At 35.0% G+C, this 19,383-nt stretch overlaps 1 protein-coding gene across 8 annotated transcripts in view; it reads right to left on the bottom strand.

Annotated features, from left to right (window-relative positions):
* Positions 1–640: 640 nt before the first annotated feature.
* The window catches only part of Cd46 (CD46 molecule), a 38,107-nt gene continuing 19,364 nt past the window's right edge, over positions 641–19,383 (bottom strand). For 2 of the 8 annotated variants that reach the window (XM_078022738.1, XM_040278221.2), the window contains exons 8-13: positions 19,293–19,337; positions 17,302–17,349; positions 13,455–13,493; positions 11,958–11,993; positions 11,376–11,436; positions 641–3,113 (exon numbers count right to left, since the gene is read on the bottom strand). In XM_078022738.1, coding sequence (XP_077878864.1) covers positions 3,044–3,113; positions 11,376–11,436; positions 11,958–11,993; positions 13,455–13,493; positions 17,302–17,349; positions 19,293–19,337 — 299 coding nt within the window. In that variant the 3' untranslated portion in view covers positions 641–3,043. Of the gene's footprint in view, positions 3,114–5,395; positions 5,516–11,375; positions 11,437–11,957; positions 11,994–13,454; positions 13,494–17,301; positions 17,350–18,610; positions 18,646–19,292; positions 19,338–19,383 lie in introns of those variants that run through there. The other 6 variants (XR_005730859.2, XR_002484436.3, XR_005730862.2 and 3 more) reach the window with 6 other exon arrangements.

The raw sequence follows: 19,383 nt of genomic DNA, 5'->3' as shown, positions 1-19,383 counted from the left end.
GATTTAATTCAAATATGCAAAGACAAGGATTTTTTTTAATAAACAAAAATTATATTTTAATTGTGTTGGTACGTGAATTTTGGCCTATGTGTGCAATTGAAGTGATGTGGAAGGCATATCTTCTACTAGATACATATATATATATAGCTACTCAAATGTGATTAACTCAGAGTTAGGTACTAATACAAGCTACAATAGCTGGGTGGAAATCAAGCAGAGCTTCCTGGGATGAGTAATGCTTGAGTTGGGCCTTGGAAGGTGCATGAGGATCTTGGCAGGACATTTCAGCTAGCAGTGGAGTGGAGTAACACAGAAAGCACAGGGCAGATGTCTGGCTTGACTGAAGGCAGGTTATTTGAAGGAATGTAGCAGGAAGAAAAGGCTAGAAAGAAAAATTAGGACTTAATTGTAGACGGCCTCCAAGTGTCATTCCTAGAAATTTGGACTTCCTACTGTAGGTGATGTGTCTCTGAACACCTGTGAGCAGGAGGTGTGCTGGGTTGGGAGGGGAGAAGCCTGGGCACTGGAAGGATTCGAGATGTGAGAGCAACAGGAGTGCAGTGATTCAAGATGGCCCGACAGAAACTTCTTCTGATTTGAGATAATCACACTTGAAATAAACACATCCTCACAATCATGCTCCTCCAAATATACAATTTTATTTTTGCTGGACTTAAAGAGCCAGTTCTTAAAAAATGAACAATAAAAGACTTTCACATACTACAGGACTTCTCATTTTACTACAAATATATTTTTGTGTTAAATAGATGTTTTAAATTCAAATATGCTTATTTTCCCCCTCTCATTTAAACAAGCCTTTAAAATGGACTTCTCCATGTATTTAAATAACCAAAAAATTTCTTGACAAGCAAAATACATATTTACATATAAATATCAAATATAAACGTTAAATGGAAAAAATTTAATTTCAAAGCAGAAACTAGTATAAATTTAAAATTTAAAAATATCTGGAAAACATTCAGGTTTAAAAAAATAGTATAGCTTCTAAACAATCGCTACATTCTTGAAAAGTATGTGAAAATCAGTATAAATTTCAACTCTTCACTTAATTTAGGTCACTTAATTCGGGATCCTTTACAGTGCACCCTAGACAGGTCTTCATAGAGTTAAACAATATTTCTCCTGCCCACTTTATTCCCCAGTCATATATAAGTGTCTCAAGGTGGCATTTCTTTGGTCTACTCTGTGCTACTAAAGTTTAAAATACAACTTGGAAAAATGTGAGGTTTTGATTGTTTGGTTGGTTTTTTAAGGAGCAGTCCACTGGCTTATTTGCAAGAGACTGCCTGGGTTGGGGACTCCATAGATGACCAAGCTCTGTTCTACCTGAGCAGGAAGCTACCTGAGCTGTTCATTTGCCCACTAGTGCCACCAACAGCAGACAAACATTTGCTCCTCTGAGATATATGGTTGAATTTGTACTCTACCTTTTAGGAGATGAGGTGAGATACCTACACAGTTAAGAGGTTTCTATGGCAGGGACAGTCAATCTGACAGTGTGTGAGGTTAGCTGATTTTTAATCTATTCTCATTAAAAAAAAAAAAGACTTTTTTACTTTGATGCTGGGAATTGAACCCAGGGGCATTTCACAACTGAGCTATATCCCAAGCCCTTTTTTATTTTTTTGAGACAGGGCCTCGATAAATTGCTGAGGTTGGTCTCAAACTTGCAAACCTCCTGCCTCAGCCTCCTGAGTCCCTGGGATTACAGGCATACATTACTGTGCCCAGCCAAAATGACTAAGACCAAGTAGGGAAAGAAAGTCTCCCATGACTTAAGAGTGAGTTACTGAGCAGAGGGAACTCTTCAAGGAAAGCACGAGGCCACAGTGTTCACTCGACCATAAACTGGCATTCTTCTTAAGGTGTCAGAGTTCTCTAACTTTTTACAGAAGCATGCAACTGGTTCTGATAGCTTACTCATTTTACATCAGTAAACCACCACAAATAAAACCTAAAAACAAAGGCCAACACCAATAAATGGGATGGATTCAAACTCAAAAGCTTCTTCTCAGCAAAGGAAACAATCAGTGAAGTGAACAGAAATCCTACAGAATGGGAGCAAATTTTTATGATACACACATCAGATGGAGCACGAATCTCTAGAATATATAAAGAACTAAAAAATCTTAACACCCCAAAAACCCCCATAATCCATTCGATAAGTAGACGAAGGAACCGAAGAGACACTTCTCAGAAGATGATATACAATCAATCAACAAATATATAAAAAAAGTTCAGCATCTACAGCAATTAGAGAAATGCAAATCAAAACTGGATTGTGATATGTGGACACAGCCACATCAATGTTTATAGCAGCACAATACACAATAGCTAAACTATGGAACCAACCTAGATACCCTTTAGTAGATGAATAGATAAAGAAAATGCATTCTGCTGTCATATATAACTAATAAGTAAAATTTTAAAAAAATTTAAAGGCCATACATAAAGTTTCTAGCATCTTTAAATCAAAGAAGTTACCAAAAAGGTTATCCTGTTAACTTCTGGATAATTTTCCAATAATATTCTTAGTTAAGGAGGTCAAAATTTATATCAATATTCCCAATTATCAGTGTTCTGGTATATAGGAATATATACACCTGTTTGTGAAGGCTTTTTACAATGAACAAAATACAAAAATAACATTTTAGAGTTGTGGAAAGATGGAATATTAAGAGTTCACATTAAAAAGCTTTCAAAACCACTTTTTTAAAAAATGCAATGTAATTTCATTTTGAGCTATATTTTTCTGGGTTTTCCCATTTTACAAAACAAATCATTTCCCCATCTTAAGACTGTCAGGGATACTGTGTTGATTTGCCCCCCTAAGTCCAAATGTTAGGGGGAAACAGGAACTATGTTCAGACCCCAGTTCATATGTGTATAAACAGAGGGTTACTACATTCCAGTCACATTAAAATATGAACAGCATAACTCAGCAGTGCATCCACATTAACTATTGCAGATGAGAAGCTCTTAGCAGAATTAAAAGATAAACGGAGACACAGGTGTGTCGAAATCATGTAGTTGGCTCTGCTGAAGTGGTCAAACTTTTCTGGTAAGTGTTGTATTGAGCTCTAACTGTTTTCCTACAAGACAAGGTATAAAGATCAATACAATTAAATACAGAAATTAATTCCTGAAGTCTATTTAAGAAATACTTTTTATATTTTTGTGGTGCTGGGGATCAAACCCAGGGCTTTAAACATGCTCCACCACTGAGCTTACCTCCCCAACCTGAAAACAAGACAATTAAAAAAAAAAAAAAACCCAAACTGTTCATAATAATAAGAGTCCTTAAATTAGAAAATACATGATTGATTTTAAAATAATTTTAATGTTCAATCAGTTTCATTCTATTCTAAAGCCCTTTCTATCCTTGTATTTTTACTTCCTCCAAAACAAGAAATAGAACAATAACACACAAAGTTCTTAGTGAATATTTTCTCATTTTCATTTAGGGCCAGTAGGAAACACTAGAGAAGAAACATGTGCTTCCCTAATATCACAATTTTGAACCTGTGGCTCTGAGATGAAGTTTTTCAAGGTGGCGACTCTAGCAGTGTTCAAGTGCAGAGATGCCTCAGTTATCCTACCAGAGTCATAATTCTTCCAAATAAGGTTTACATCAAACCTTGAAACATTAGACATTTTTGCAAAATCTTTTGTCTAATCAGATGCTTTCCAAAGAATTAAAATGCCATGTAATTTAAAATTTTCTAAAATCCATATTAAAAAATGTAGGACAGGTAAGATTAACTTAACGTTGACTGTAACATAATAAAAGCAAAATATTGTGAATATATTTTGACATGTATTTGACCTGATTTTGTACCATGTCTTTGAAATCAGGGTGTTAGTTCTACTTTGAGCATATTTTACCTTGGGCTAACTACTTCTGAGTCTCAATAGCCATATGTGGCTATTAACTCTTGAACTGGACAGTGTAGTGATAATCAGGCCCTGCCTTAGGAAATTGACCGTAAGAGAAGATCTAAAACTAAATTTGGACCAGCCAAGTTGTTTACCAGTGTGTGTGCCACAGGAAACACTTCAGAGGTGCCTACCCATGGTCACAGCTAACTATGTTAATTTTGGATACTTTACTATTCCTCTTTGTGAGGGAGGCTATCATTGCAACCTGCCACGATCACATTACTCTACTCACAGAATTTTACAAAAGACCGAGATGATGTATGATTGACTTAATAGTTTGAAATGCCAATCATTCAAATCTCTGACTGATATGCTTTCTCAAAGTCAATAACTATTTTTCCTGTATTGGAAGTCTTTTTCTTTAAATAGAATTATAAAAACAAATCCAGTATTTGAGAAAGATAGAAAGCATCAAAATAAGCTTAGAGAAATGTTCATTCGACATATCAACAAAGCTATTTTGAAGAGAATGAGAACTTGGAACTTAATTACTAATTACTATTATTGTATATTAACTTCTGCATTCATTAAGTTCTCTTCAAATGTTTACAACCACCTGAAGCTCAGAGTTTGAAAACTCTCTCTTTGGTGGGCATTAGCTTCAAAAGTGTCCCATGAGACAAAGAATGTATACAAGACTAGGTTGGCCCAGATTGCCAATTCCAGTTGTGTTTTGTCTTTCCCTTTGCTCTGTGATCAAACACAAATTTTGCTTTTGCAAAGAAATTGTCCTTCCCATTGGCCTTTATGGATCCTGTTCCCAAACTCTTTATAAACCAGGGTAGGACCTCAGAAAAGGTGGAAATCGCAGCTTCCTATCGTCCCAGCCATATTGACACCCATTCTAGCACAAATGGAGGGACACTTAAAATTCATTTCATTTCAAAGACAAAAGATGGTTGAAGTCAAAGCAATTTTATCATTTTTTCAAAATCTGAAGATCTTGATTTTCTTGAATTCGTCAAATATTAAAGAAAAATGGAAACGAATGCCTTTACAGAGTTATTTGCAAGTTGGAATTGAAAGCATTTTAAAACTTTTCTTTTTTCTGTAAAAGGGCATTTTTTTCCCTTCCCTGCACTTACAATGAGCTAGTTCTGTTAATTTCCCCTAATTATTCCCTATAAAATTTTTCTACTTTTGGCTTCACAGTTACTTTAGAAGGCAGAGGTGACTACATAAGCTGAGGAAAGTAGGAGGGGAATATAACTACTTAAGCCCACTTCAAAGCAAAATCCTGTCAGTACACATTATGTTAAATTTAAAAAAGGAATGGCATAAGAAACCATCAATAATTTAGCAAAGGGAACAGGACTCGTTTCCACTTTGAAATTTACTGCCAACATAGCTCAGGTTATTGATATCTAAATATCCACTGAATATTTTTCAAAACAAAGGACACTGTTGCAAAGAAACAACAGAAACAGATAGATACCTTTTAATAGTAAAAGGTATCTCTTCTTCTCAGAGAGAAGTAAATTGTACTTCTCTTATATCTTCTTCTCAGAGAGAAGTAAATTGTACTTCTCTGTAGCTCTCATCAATTAGGTATATCCTGAACAGAGGAAGGAGAAGGGCTGAATAAAATAGTGACATCCAACCAAATAGAAGTAAGAGTAATGTAGTATGTGACAAAACCAATGTTAGAAGAGAATGGATGTAAAGCTGAGCATTAGGTTCATAATTTAAGGTTTTGTGTCTCAGGAATTTGACATGTGAATTTTGTGCAGGAAGCTACTTTAACTTTGAAGTCTTGTGTATCTTCCTGCAGATGAACAGATTCCAAATTTCTGTTCAATATATTTTCCTTTAAAACCATTTTTTGCACAAAACAATGAAAAAATTATTTCAAAAAATAACATTGGATGGGCAAAAGGTCCCGGTCTCTCAAACAGTCCCCTAGAATTTGAGGGAATACAGGATGTCTGTATTCAGTGCATGTCAGACTGTCCTGCAAGTCAACTTCATGACAGGTCATGCATTTGGATGCACCTCAACTTTTTTGCATTTATACAGTTTCTTCCTATGGCACATTTTTTTTTTCAACTTGAGGGAAGGATCCTTGTAAAACTTATTACATGGTTTCCTAAGTTTATGGGGTGGCTTTAATTATACAATCTCTTTTTTTTTCTTTTTATTTTGGTACCCAGGATTGAACCTGGGGCATTTAACCACTGTGTCACATCCCCAGCCCTTTTTCATATTTTATTTAGAGACAGGGTCTCATTGAGTTGCTCTAGGCCTCTCTAAATTGTAGAGGCTGGCTTTGAACTTGTAATCCTTCTGCCTCAGCCTCCTGAGCTGCTGGGATTACAGGTATGCTCCATCATGCCTGCCCAACACACACACACACACACACACACACACACACACACAATCTCTTGTTACGTATTATTTTTTGGATCAAAAATTTTAGCAAGTTTTGTGGAATGCTCAGAAATTTAAGAGCCAACCAGAAAAAAAATGTTCACCTTCATTTTACTTCAACTTTTTGCCCCATGTCATTACACACCCCAGCTATGTGAGCTCACTCAAATTTTTAAGCTGCCTGTGCTTAATGAGTATTTCATTTACAAAATGAGATAAAATATTTTGGTTTCTGTAAAAGGACATTTTTCCTTCCCTGCACTAGAAACGAATTGGTTCTGTTGATTATTTCCCACTGAGATCAAAAAGTCCCTTTTGAGTTCACAGCTGCCAGACCAGGTAGAGGCAACTACGGAGGCTAAAGAAAGTAACTATTTAAGGGGAAGGTAACTATTTAAGCCTACATCAAAGCGAAATTCATGCTTTTAAATTACATACGTTAATTTTTAAAATTGCCTATTTAAGACAGCTTAAAAATGACAAAGTTTCTGAGTCAGTTAATATGAATACAACATCAAAAGTATGTTTAAGTTGCTGGCACACTCCTGTAATCCCAGGAGCTTGGAGGCTGAGGCCGGAGGATTGCAAGGTCAAAGCCAGCCTCAGCCAAAGCGAGGTGCTGAGCAACACAGTGAGACCTTGTCTCTAAATTAAAAAAAAAAAAAAATAGGGCTGGGGATGTGGCTCAGTGGCCCAGTGCCCCTGAGTTCAATCCTTAGTAACCCCCCCAAAAAATAAAAATAAAAATAAAAGAAAAAAAAAGTCTGCTTAAGTTATACAGAACGGTATAAGTCACTAATGGGGGAAAAAAAACGATTTTGTCACATACTAAAAAAATAGGAATTATGCAAATAATTCTCATGAACTTCAATTCTTACCTATCCAAGGATGATTTAACCAGAGTAAAGAAAATCATGCATTTATGAAAAAAAAATTCACCAGTAAGTGAAAACATTCATTCCAAGGAAAGGCATCTGTGGTTCAGAACCACACAGACTTAACAAGATCAGACTCACAGAAGCCGGACGACGGGAAAGGGCTGTGATTTATGAGACTTGAAAGTGCTAGGACGAATTAGTTAAGAAAGAAAGCTAGAAGGGAAGAGGAAGGAGCACGAGATGGGCCCAGGGGCTGAGAACTAAGAAACAGAAAACTGCAGCAAAATACTTGGACCTTTTGGGCATTTTTCATCAAATAATTTAAATGATGTTGGATGCTGTTTAAAATGACTATACCATTTTTGTACTTTGAGATGAAGGCTGTAGAAGAAAGAATAACTGTGTTCCCAAATCATCATAAACACCGGTTTACATCACATTTTAGAGCAATTCAAGATTATCTGTGCTCTCTACCCTGCTTCCAATTACCCTTGGAAATATTTTTAAGAGTCTTATATAAGAAGTTTCCAGGGTAACATGATACTGTGAAAAACTCATTTGGTCTTTATCATTCTTTCCTGGCATACAACTCTTAAAATCTTTTGCCTCTTCAAAGTGATATCTTTTTGTATGCCAATGAATTGACTGATGGATGGCTGGTCCTCCTAGGTAGCTTCAGGAGAGGGTCTGGCCACAAGAAAGACCAACACAGGATCAGAGTGCTGGGATTTTTCAGGTTCTCAAGAGGGGCTGAAGGTTAAGTTGATCACCAGTGGCCAGTGAAGTCATGAATCATGCCTAGGTGAAGGCAGCTTTAACGAAACTGGAAAGGACTGGGTTCAGAGAGCTGAAGATGTGGAAGTACCCTCAGGTGGTTCCCCCAGAGAAGGCATGGCAGTTCTGTGCCCTTTGCACGTTGTTGCACTAAGCGTCTCTTCTCTGATGTCCATTGGCATCCTTTATAATCAATAAATGCATTTCCCAGAATCCTGTGAGTCACCCTAGAAAATTCATTGAGAAGGGGAGCTCTGATTTATAGCCGGAGGGTCAGAAGCACAGGTAGAAACAAACTGGGACTTGTATGTGGCATCTGTAAGTGGGGTCTTGGGGACTAGCCCTCAACTTGTAGCATCCGAATTCAATGAGAGGGTAGCCAGCCAGTGTCTGATGAAGAACTGATTGACTGCCTCTGTGTGGGTGGGAAGGGAAGGGGTTGGTCACTGATATCTTTGTTCATTATCAAGATTTAGGAAAACGGAGTTTATTTCTATTTTCTCAGAGGAAATGATAGACAATTTGGAAAGAAAAGATGATGGACATTAAAGAGTGCAAAGAAAAGTAATGGAAATCTTTTTTTTTAAAGTAAAATAAAGTATTACCCCACACCTTTTTTTAAAAACATACATGTAAACGAGAAGTCTTAAAAAATATCCAGTGATCTTAAATATCAAATTTGGCCTTGAGCTTGACATTTTTTCCCCCCAAACTTTAACAAGCCCATCAGTAATAGTCCTAGTCAAGTTATTCAGAAGTGTCCTCTAGGCCCTGCAGCATGTCCTCTTGGGAGCACATTACAAATGCAGCATCTCAGGCTCCACACAGCCCAGTGACCAGCAGCTGCATTTTGACAGGTAATTCAAGTGCACGTAAAGTTAGAGAAGCACTGCTCTAGGCTCTAAGAAAGAAAGGCATACTGCCCCGCCTAGGCTGCAATATAAAACTGGAAGAATTAGGAATTCGGTGTCTTGAAGCCAAACAATCCATTAACATAATCTAATTTTTTTTCTTAATGCTTCTGAAGATTCAACCCAGGACCTTGTGCATGCTAAGCATGACAAAGAACCTAACTTTTGATTCAACTATTGCATGTTACACTGAATTTCTATGTTTCTGAAATAAGGTGGCAAAGAATGTCCTAAGATTCCCATATAGTTCATATTTTAGTTCAAAGGCAATGATTACCCCTTCCACACCATTCTTTGAACATTTTTTTTCTGAGCTTGTAACTGTATAACAGGATTAATTATGTTGCATTGCTTAAAGATAAAATATATTCTCAAAGTTTTAAATTTTAATTTTGCAATTTTCTGTTGAACCTCAATAATATAATTTATAGGCTTTTAAAAAAAATCACAAAACTATTTTTTTTTTTTTTTTTTTGGCAAAGCTGGGGATTAGATCCCAGGACCTTGAGCATGCTAGGCAAGAGCTTTACTACTGAGCTACATCCTAGCACAAAGCTATTTTTGGAATCTCAAATCACTATTGCTATTAAACCTTTAATTTGTGAATACAATGATCAGATTGTTCAGCTTTAAAAGATCTCTTAAATGATAATTAGAGTTTGATTAATACTCCTAGGGAACTTTTAAGTACTTTGATAGAGTGATGTTTTAAGCAGAAAAAAAAAAAAAAGGAAACGAGGAATAGATATTTTGTTTTACTTTAAAAATTTTTTCTATACTTTTAGACTCAAAATGATTCTACCAGTGCCTTGCATGCACAAAGCCCTGGGTTCAATCTCCAGTACCACACACACAAAAAAAAATCCACTATTACTCAGCCTTAAAGAAGAATGAAATTATGGCATGGAAATGTAGAATCTGATGTTAAGTGAAATAAGCCAATCCCAAAGAGCCAAAGGCCAAATGTTCTCTCTGATATGTAGATGCTAATTCCCAATAAGGGAGAGGCGAGGGCTAGGGAAGAATAGAGAGGTACTTTGGAGTAGACAGAGGGGAGTAAAGGGAGAGGAGGGAGTATGGATATAGGAATGATAGTAGAATAAATCGGACATTATTATCCTATGTGCATATATGATTACATGATTGGTGTAACTCTACATTATGTACAATCAGAAGAATGAGAAGTTATACTCCATTTATGTATGATGTGTCAAAATGCATTCTACTGTCATGTATAACTAATTAGAATTAAAAAAAATGATTCCACCAATACTATTTCCTACTTATACTGCTGTAATGTAATTAAAAAATATATAATTGATAGAGAAATCAAATGGATATTGTGTGCTATAAGATTTCAGATTTAAATGATGGAATTGTGGGTATTTTTTTAAAATATGTTGTAGATGGACAGAATGCCTTTATTTTATTTGTTTACTTTTATGTGGTGCTGAGGATCGAACCCAGTGCCTCACACATGTGAGGCAAGCATTCTGCCCCTGAGCTACAGCCCCAGACCCTTGATTTTTTAATAAGTGAAGGATACATTTTTATTACAAAGCCCAAATCAGATGATTAATATGAAAGGAAACTATAAAACCAGGAGCACGAAAAGTCTTAAAAGTGTTAGATTTGATTTCAAAGCTATTTTAAAAGGTATAGGGAGAAAAAAAATACATATTATCTTTCAAAAATTCCAAAGCACCTAATCTTGGTCTATATTTCAGGATTTGTTCTGAATCTTTTGTTAAGTTGTATATTCATTAAAATTTAAGTTTGATACTTAAAAGCCCTATTTTCCTTAAAAGATATGTATTTGTACACTTTTTTTTCTATTCTAAGCCCCCATTATTTTTATAGAGAAAAACAGGCATAAGTTAATGGAGGTGCCCTGCAAATGTTAGCTCTGTCAGCAACTTTTATACTGCAATCTAGTAAATTAAGAGGAAATAAAAGAGAAATTTAAAAGTGTTGTTTTTTAATCCTCCAGTTTAACATTTATATAGGAAATGAAATGAATGAAATCAAATTGGGCTGTTGAATGAGGCACCTACATACCTTCTTACAACCAGCTATTATTCCAGAAAAATGGAAATTTTCATGGTTAAAAATTCCAGTGAATATAACTGTCAAAAGTGAAATACTTTTAATTGTGGCCACTTGTCCAATTTAGGAAACAGGGTATACCTGTGGGAAGGCCTCATAATGGACCATGATTCACTAAAGAGCTTAAACCACAAATCCCACAGAAACTTTTCTTATAGCCACAGTAGTTGCTGAAACGATTCTGCACAGACTCCTCATGTTGCAATGATGGTAAAAGTACCTGAAAATATTTTTAGCAAAGAAATGCAAATGAAGGACACACTAATGCAGGCCCACTTAAAAAAAAAAAAAGATGTCATGCAATATAGACACTTAAGTGGCACAAAGGATGTTAGGGATAAGAAGGATTGATAAGTGAGGAGACATATGCTTTATTTACCCCTTCTTCCTGCGTTGAAAACGTCTGTACAGGCAGAGGATAATTATAGCAATCGAAACAACTGTAAGAAACCAGGAAATAAATAACATGAGACTGAAAATTAATTAACAAGGATCAAAATTTAAGCAGAAGAAACAAACGCTGAATATATTTCAGTGGTCAGAAAATGGCACTCTACTTAAGCACTCTACTTAAGCACTCTACTTAAGTCATTTGGACTTTTCATTATCTAAATCCAGTTCCCTGGAACCACCCACATGGTCCACCAATCCTAGTTTAATTTAGAAAATTATTAAAATATACTCTACTGTCATGTATATCTAAAAAGAACAAATTTTTAAAAGCAGATTTGCAAAGCAAGCCCATTACATCAAAGAAGTACTTAATACTTAGGGTTTGTTTCTAAGTAGATATGTTGAACATGAAACAATATAAAAATCACCAACAAAAGGCAGTATATCATATAAAAGGTTGGGTTTTTCTACATTGATTTACTTAATCTCAAAGTATAGAAACTGGAAAAATACTTTAAAATGAACTTAATATTTTGATTTACACGGTGTCAAAATTTGGGATACTTACTTGCAATAAGAATAATCAGCAAAATGATCCATAGAGCTAAGGAAAAAAAAATTAAGAAGATATGAGTCTCCAGATGGCAGTTACATTTTTGCTTAGATCATCTAAATGCTAGAGAAAAACTTTTTTTTTTTTAAACCTACCTAGTTTTAGCACAACGGCCAGGGCATTCTAGTCATTTTGATCACAAAACTTTTCTAAACCACTTTCCAGGTTGCAAGTCCAATTTGCAAAACTTCTAATAAAACCTCACTTTTCAGCGTTCTGTTCAGGTTCTTAGTAAACGTTATTAGAACAATTAGCATTTACTATAGTAGAGGAAAAACTCTGAAATGGGATCCTTTTCTGGATTAGCAACATGATGGACCACACTATCTCAAGCTGCTGGGCTTCAGCCATGTGTGGCAGCTCCTAGGCAGTCACGGCCCCCTGAGGGTATACAACCAGTACTCCCCTGTGGTGCTGAGCAATGGTGTTGGGTAGGTTAGGTGAAATAAAAGCATTTTTAACTTAGGATATTTTCAATTTACAATGGGTTTATCAGGATATAACCCCACTGTATATTGAAGGACAACTATGTAGTCAGAACTCTATCCACAGTTTCCAAAAGTGTGGATTCAACCAAGCGCAGATCAAAAATATTTGGAAAAAAAAATGTATTGATCTGTTCAGTAGTATTTACATTGTATTAGTACTATAAGTAATCTAGAGATGACTGGAGGCATATGGGAAGATGTGCCTAGAGGCATATGGGAGGATTTGCCTAGGCTGTATGTGAGATGATATATCATTTTTATAGGCAGGACTTTAAAGCATTCAGATCTTGTTTATCTGCATGGGGAGGGGAGAGGTCCTGGAATCAGTTGCCCATTGACACCAAGACAGACAGTTGTACTTAAAAAATAAGACTAAGGTGAATTTTATTACAGGATTAACAATTACTAAACTAGTCAAATTTTTGTCTTGTTTTACTCAAGAAATCTTTTACTTCTCTGCACTTTAACTGTTCTGACTAGTCTACTTCATTCATTTAATATATATTATGTGGTCTGTATAAGACTACATCAAGTGCATTAAACCAGCCTATTACAGAAAAAAAAATTAACACAACAGAGTGCTTTTTAAGGTGTATGTATATGTGATGTGAATAGGAAGAGAATCTTAACTACAATCTGCCATCACGAAATAACAGTATCATGTGGAAAGCAAGTTGTGTTTTACATATATTAACCTACATATGACAAGAAAATTTAGATAGGTTACCTTTTCCTATTGGCATTCCTGTATTGAGCCACCCCTATACAACTCTACTTACCTGAATGTTTCTAATACACTATTACTTATATTTGTATTATTATCTGCACAAAATAACCATAAATGTCAATTATTACTAATAATTCAAGAAATTTCTTCCTTAAGTGCAGATAATTGGAAACTATCATATTTCCATATAATCTATATGGTCTCTTAATGAAGGATTATCAATAACAAAATAATAACCGAAGTCATCATCAAACAGTCCATCGGGATTGGGATATCCTAGGGGAAAAAAAAGGAGAAAAACAGATTAAAATAAAGTTAAAAAAAAAAAAAAAGAGAAAAGAATAAATGAATCTTAAAATCCTTTAAATTCATACGTTGATTTTTTTCCACTTTTGTACAAAACCTTTAAAAATTTCATTCTTTATAAACCATATTACTAATTCTCAAAGTGTCATAAAATTATATATATATATTCAATATTATTAGCTTTCTTCTTACTGTCCACTAACATTTCCTGTGATAATACTAAGAGTGTGTGGTATAGCATACAAATATATTTTTAGTATATTCTCAAAATTAGCCTGTGAATTCAGTGTAATTCTAATTAAAGTTAAATCTAAGTAGGGCTCAGTAAATGCTTTCAAAGTTAATCTGGAATGGAAAGAAACTTCCTCGGCACAATAGAGACTGTAGATGAACAAACCCTAGCTCATATCAAGGACACAGGACTGACAGCTTTTCCTCTGAGATCAAGAACAAGTGGTCCTCATGCTTGCCACCTTCTATTCATGTAATGTGAAATCTCAAGGGACCCCAAAGAGCCACCACTATCTGGGGAAAGAAGAGCAAAGTTAAGAGCACTCCCACTTTTTGATTTCAAAACTTACTACAAAAGTATAATAAAGTGGTACTGGAATAAAGACTGGCATAAAGACAGACCAATAGAATAAGAATAGAGAGCTCAGAGATCAACACCAGCATATCCAGACAAATTATTTTCAACCCAAGTGTCAAGAGTAGTCATTCTTGTTGAGGAATATTCTCAACACTCTGGCACTGGGAAATCTGGATATCCACTGGGAAAATAATGAAGTTGAAGTCTTACTGTGTATAAAAGTGATCTCACCATGAGTCACATACCTAACTAAAAGATCTAACACTATAAAACTTTTAGAAGAAAATAGAGGGAAAACACTTCATGAGATTGGATCTGGCCAGGATTTCTTGGTTGTAACAGTAACACAGCAAAATAGATAAATTGAACTTCATCAAAATTAAGAATTTGTGCATAAAAGGACACTAAGAGGGTAGAAAGGCAACCCACAGATTGAGAATAATTTAAAATCCTTTGATAAGAGATCAATATTCAGAACACAGGAAGTACCCCAAAACTTAGAAACAGCAAACCCTATTTAAAACCAGGCCCAGGACTTGAATAGCTATTACTTTGAAGAAGATATCCAAATGACTGACAAGCACATGAAAAGATGTTTAACAAGTCGCTAATCATTAGGGAAATGCAAATAAAACCTCTAATGAGTTTTGATTCATATTTACTAGCCTGGTGCTGTAGTTGGAATGTCTGCCATTTCCAAAACAAATGTTGAAGTTTAATCGCCAGTGTAATGGTGCTGGGAGGCAGGAATGTTAAGAGACTTTTAGATGAGGCGGCACAAGTGAGCACACCTATGCCGCCATCTTGGAGGTGGGGTCTGCCCCTCTTGTTCATGCTCTCTCCCTCCCAGTCCCTTTTGTTGCCTTTTTGCCACGTGATGCCACCTGACATGTGATGTCTTCCTCCAGGTCATGATGCAGCAAGAAGTCCCTTGTCAAGTGCAAATCACATTCAAATTAGACTCCCTAGCCCCTAGAACTGGGTGAAAGACCTTTCGACTCATTATAAATTGCCTCCTCTGTGGTACTGTTACAGCAGTACAAAATTAAGACAGGTGGCTGTCACAAAATAAACAAAAGGACAACCCAATATAACAAGTGTTGGTGAAGATGTGGAAAAACTGGTACCTTTGTACACAGCTGGTAAGAATGCAAAATAGTGCAGCTACTGTAGAAGACAGCAGTTGCTCGGAAAAAAAAAAAAAAAATTAGCCTATGACCCAGCTATTCTACTCCTCCATCTATACCTCTACTCCTGAGTATACACCCAAAAGATTAAAAACAGAGACTTTGAATGGTTATGTACACAAACAGCATGTTTGAAACAGCATTATTCAGAAGAGACAAAAGGAGGAAACAATCCAAATATCCATCAACAGATGAAAGATGACATAAAATGTGGTATATACATATAAGGGAATATTATTCAGCCATAAAAAGAAATAAGAGTTCTGACACATGATACAACATAAAGGAACATAGGCTGGGGATATAGCTCAGGAGCAGAGTTCTTTTGCCTAGTATGTGCAAGGCCCCAGGGTTAAATCCCCATCACCACACACACACACACACAAAAAGAAGGTGCTAAATGAAATCAGAAAGTTACAAAAGGACAAATATTGTCTGATTCCACTTGATGAAGTACCTACAATAGGCAAAGTCAGAGACAAAAAATAGAATGGTGGTTACCAGGTGCTAGGAAGAAAGAGGAATGGAAAATCATCATTTATTGGGTAGAATTTTAGTTTGGGATGATGAAAAAGTTCTGGATCTGGATGATAGTGACAGCTGCACAATAATGTCAGTGTATTGAAGGCCACTGAATTTCACACTGAAGACGGTTAAAAAAGTAAACAAAGGGTTGATTTGGAAAAATTAACAGGGTTTGGAAATTTCCGAAAAGGCAGTGTTTCTCCAGATATTAAAACATTTCGTACTATAGTAAATATGATTCTGACACATTTGAGAGGAGAAAAGCAGCCAGAACAGCTTTGAACTCAGTTTATGACAAAAAGCAGCACCCCCAATCACCTGAGGAGAAGACAACTCATCCAACAGATGGTGGTGCTCAGCTACTGGATGGGTTGAGGAGGTGAGGAGGTGAGGAGGAAGCTCATTTCATTCCAGGTACCACCATGAATGTCAAGTGTACCAATGATTTAAATGCAGAAACCGAAGTCAGAACACATAGTTGAAATCTTCATGTAATTTCAGCATGGGGTCTTAAGACTAAAGCTTTTATAAGAAACAAAACCTACAGCTATTGGGGAAAAGATCAATACATCTAATTATCTACCATATTAATCTAAACCTTTGGAACACATCAATGACCACTGACAGAAGAGTAGAAAATAAAATATGGCATATATTCAGGTCACCATTAGAAAGAAGGGAAATAAATCTAAATATAACCCTACCCCCCCCAAGACATGAAATGGAAAAAAAGTACAAGTTGTAGGAAAATATGTATACCATGATGTCCTTTTTTTTTTAAAGAAAAGAAAAAAACCTCAAAGTACATGTATAACTACCCATAAAAAGATGTTGATGTACACAAATAGATAAAGAAATCCTCAACTATTAATAGTGATAAATTTGGGTCATGGAGGAGAAAGAACTAATCCTTTAGTCTCTACTTTTTGTAATGTTTTGTAAATCTCACAAAAATATGTTTGGATGTATACTACTCATAAATATGTATACTACTCATCTAGTGACAAGTGACAAAAATAAACCTATGGCCACCTATATAAAAACATTAAAACTGACTAGTTTTTGTATAAACAAAAACAAATGTGGAAAAAATGTTCACTTCATATAAAAAGGGTTTTAATTTATAAGAAGCCTTCAAAAACCAACAAGAAATATTTTAGAAACCTAATAGGATAATGAGCAAAGGACATGAATAAATAAATAAATGTGGAACTTTGGGCACAGTGCCATGAGCCTGTAGTCCCAGGTACTCGGGAGGCTGAGGTAGGAGGATCACTTGAGCAATATAGTAGGACCCCATCTCAAAATAATAACAATAATAATAATAATAATATGATGGTGATGATGATGAAAAATTAAAATGTAGACCATAAAAATTCAGCCTCATTGATAATTAAAAATGCAAATTAACATATCAATTTCATGTATTATTTTTGAAGTTATTAACTATATCAATAGGATTAAAAAACTGTCAAACCTGGATAATTATGAACTGAAGGTTTCTTGGGATGAGTAGGCCTAGGACCTAGAATAATAAATTTGAGTTTGTCAATTCACTAGCCTTAGTAATACAAAATTATAAATTTTGATATTTTTTAAAGATTATTAAAATTAAAAAATACATAGAATTTCTGAATTTTGCAACTCTACTTCTGAGAACTTAACTGACCTACACACATATTTGCACAGGTACACAGGATGTATGCACAAGAATGCTCACTACAGCTTTGTAATTTATAGTAGAAACTCTAGAAGTTAATTAATAATAAATTGTAAAAATAATGTGTTCTGGATAAATATATGTATTTTTTAAAAAAAGATTCCAACGGTATCCTATTACACAATTTGCATCTTAATCATTTCTACTTAGTATTTCATAGACTTTTTGCATATTAGCACATTTAAATTTATCTTAACACCATTATATGTTGCTATTGGTACTTTTGATATGGAGTTTCCTTAGCTAATGATAAAAAAATGACAGTCCCATCAGAAATTTTGATTTTTGAATTTTTTTTTACAAAAGTTTCCTGTAATTGCTCTTCTTTAACACTAAGTTAAATCAGCATTTTTCAAATCCTTTATAAAATTCCTATAGTCAACCCTTTCAAAAGAGTATATCAATAAACTTGGTAGAATATATATATATATATATATATATATATATATATATATATATATACATACATACATACCCACCCTCTGGAGCGGTAAGCAAACGTGGATGGGTCAATGAATACAAAGTTTCACATGTAATGTTGGTTTTGTTCATGTATTCATCAACCATAAAACCATCTTTCTCTGTTCCACACCCCTCATCCCACAGCACTTAACTAAGGTACTTAAAGAGGCTACCAGGTACCAGATTCTTACAGGAATTGGAGAAAGGTATTCTAATTACTATGGTGACATGTATAATTTCCCTCTATCCTTTAAAATATTAGGATATAGGAAATACATAAACAAACTAGGACCAGTAATTGAGATTTATTTGAATTTAACATCTTCATAAACCAAAGAGGAAATAAAGTCCATAGAAATGATTTTTTTTTTTTTTTTTGAGTTAGGCAGAGCCAAAGTAGGAGCCTGGGCATAGTCTGGGCTAGCAAAATGTTCTTCCCATGATTCCTACTGTCTCCTACTTCCACTGTATCCCACGTGAAGTGTGAAGTCAGAGATAACTGAAATCAGGATAATAATTCCTTCCATCATACCATACAACAGTCAATCTGTAGTCCCTGCAAAAAACTTTTCATTTCATTTCAGTAAATAAGGAATTTTCCTACCTTTGAAGTTGCTATTAAACTGTTGTCAAATAAAACTGCTCAGGAAAGAGAGAAAAAAAAGAATAATTTCTTCAGGTGGGTAAGAAGAGTGAGGAGGAGGTAGAAATACAGGTCTTGCAGAAACTTCTCAGGATGTGTTGGATTAAAGGAATGAACCATTTTCTTTCCAGGAAATGAAACATAGACCTGAACTAGAAAGACCCAGTAAAGCTGTCTACAGATCACCTCTAAAAAGAAAGACATAGCAAGGTTGATGACAGAAAACACATTGATAAACACAAGCCATGCACCTTCACCTTCATTAACACTAATTGAAGAGATGATTAGTCATGTTAGTTAATTTTAAGAGCTTCCTAGATATCAAGCACTATGCTAAGATCTTTTATCTGCATCCCACATAAACTTTACTATCACCCAGTAAGGAAGGTACTAAACCACTTTATATATGAGTAAATACATTTAAACTTTACATTACTTTCCAAAGTTCATATTTCTGTTCATGTGTGGTCTATGGCAAATGAAATATTTGAACACTATGGATAGCAGATAAAATGGCTGTCAAATATTTTTATTACAAAAAACTATGCTTGAGTATCCATTATGAGGAATTTAGAGGTTATCTGAAAAAAATCACCAGGAATTTAAAGGATTTTTGAAAATGATAAGTAGGAAATTACTAAACCTGAAACAGTGGAAACTGGAGGTTTTGTACTGGGAGAAGTTGACACTGGAAAACAAAATAATGATTGGATCACACACTTCAGAGTTATTGC

This window comes from Ictidomys tridecemlineatus, chromosome 10, assembly GCF_052094955.1.
Source record: "Ictidomys tridecemlineatus isolate mIctTri1 chromosome 10, mIctTri1.hap1, whole genome shotgun sequence".
NCBI classification, from domain to species: Eukaryota; Metazoa; Chordata; class Mammalia; order Rodentia; family Sciuridae; genus Ictidomys; species Ictidomys tridecemlineatus.
This window is presented reverse-complemented; position numbering and strand designations above follow the sequence as displayed.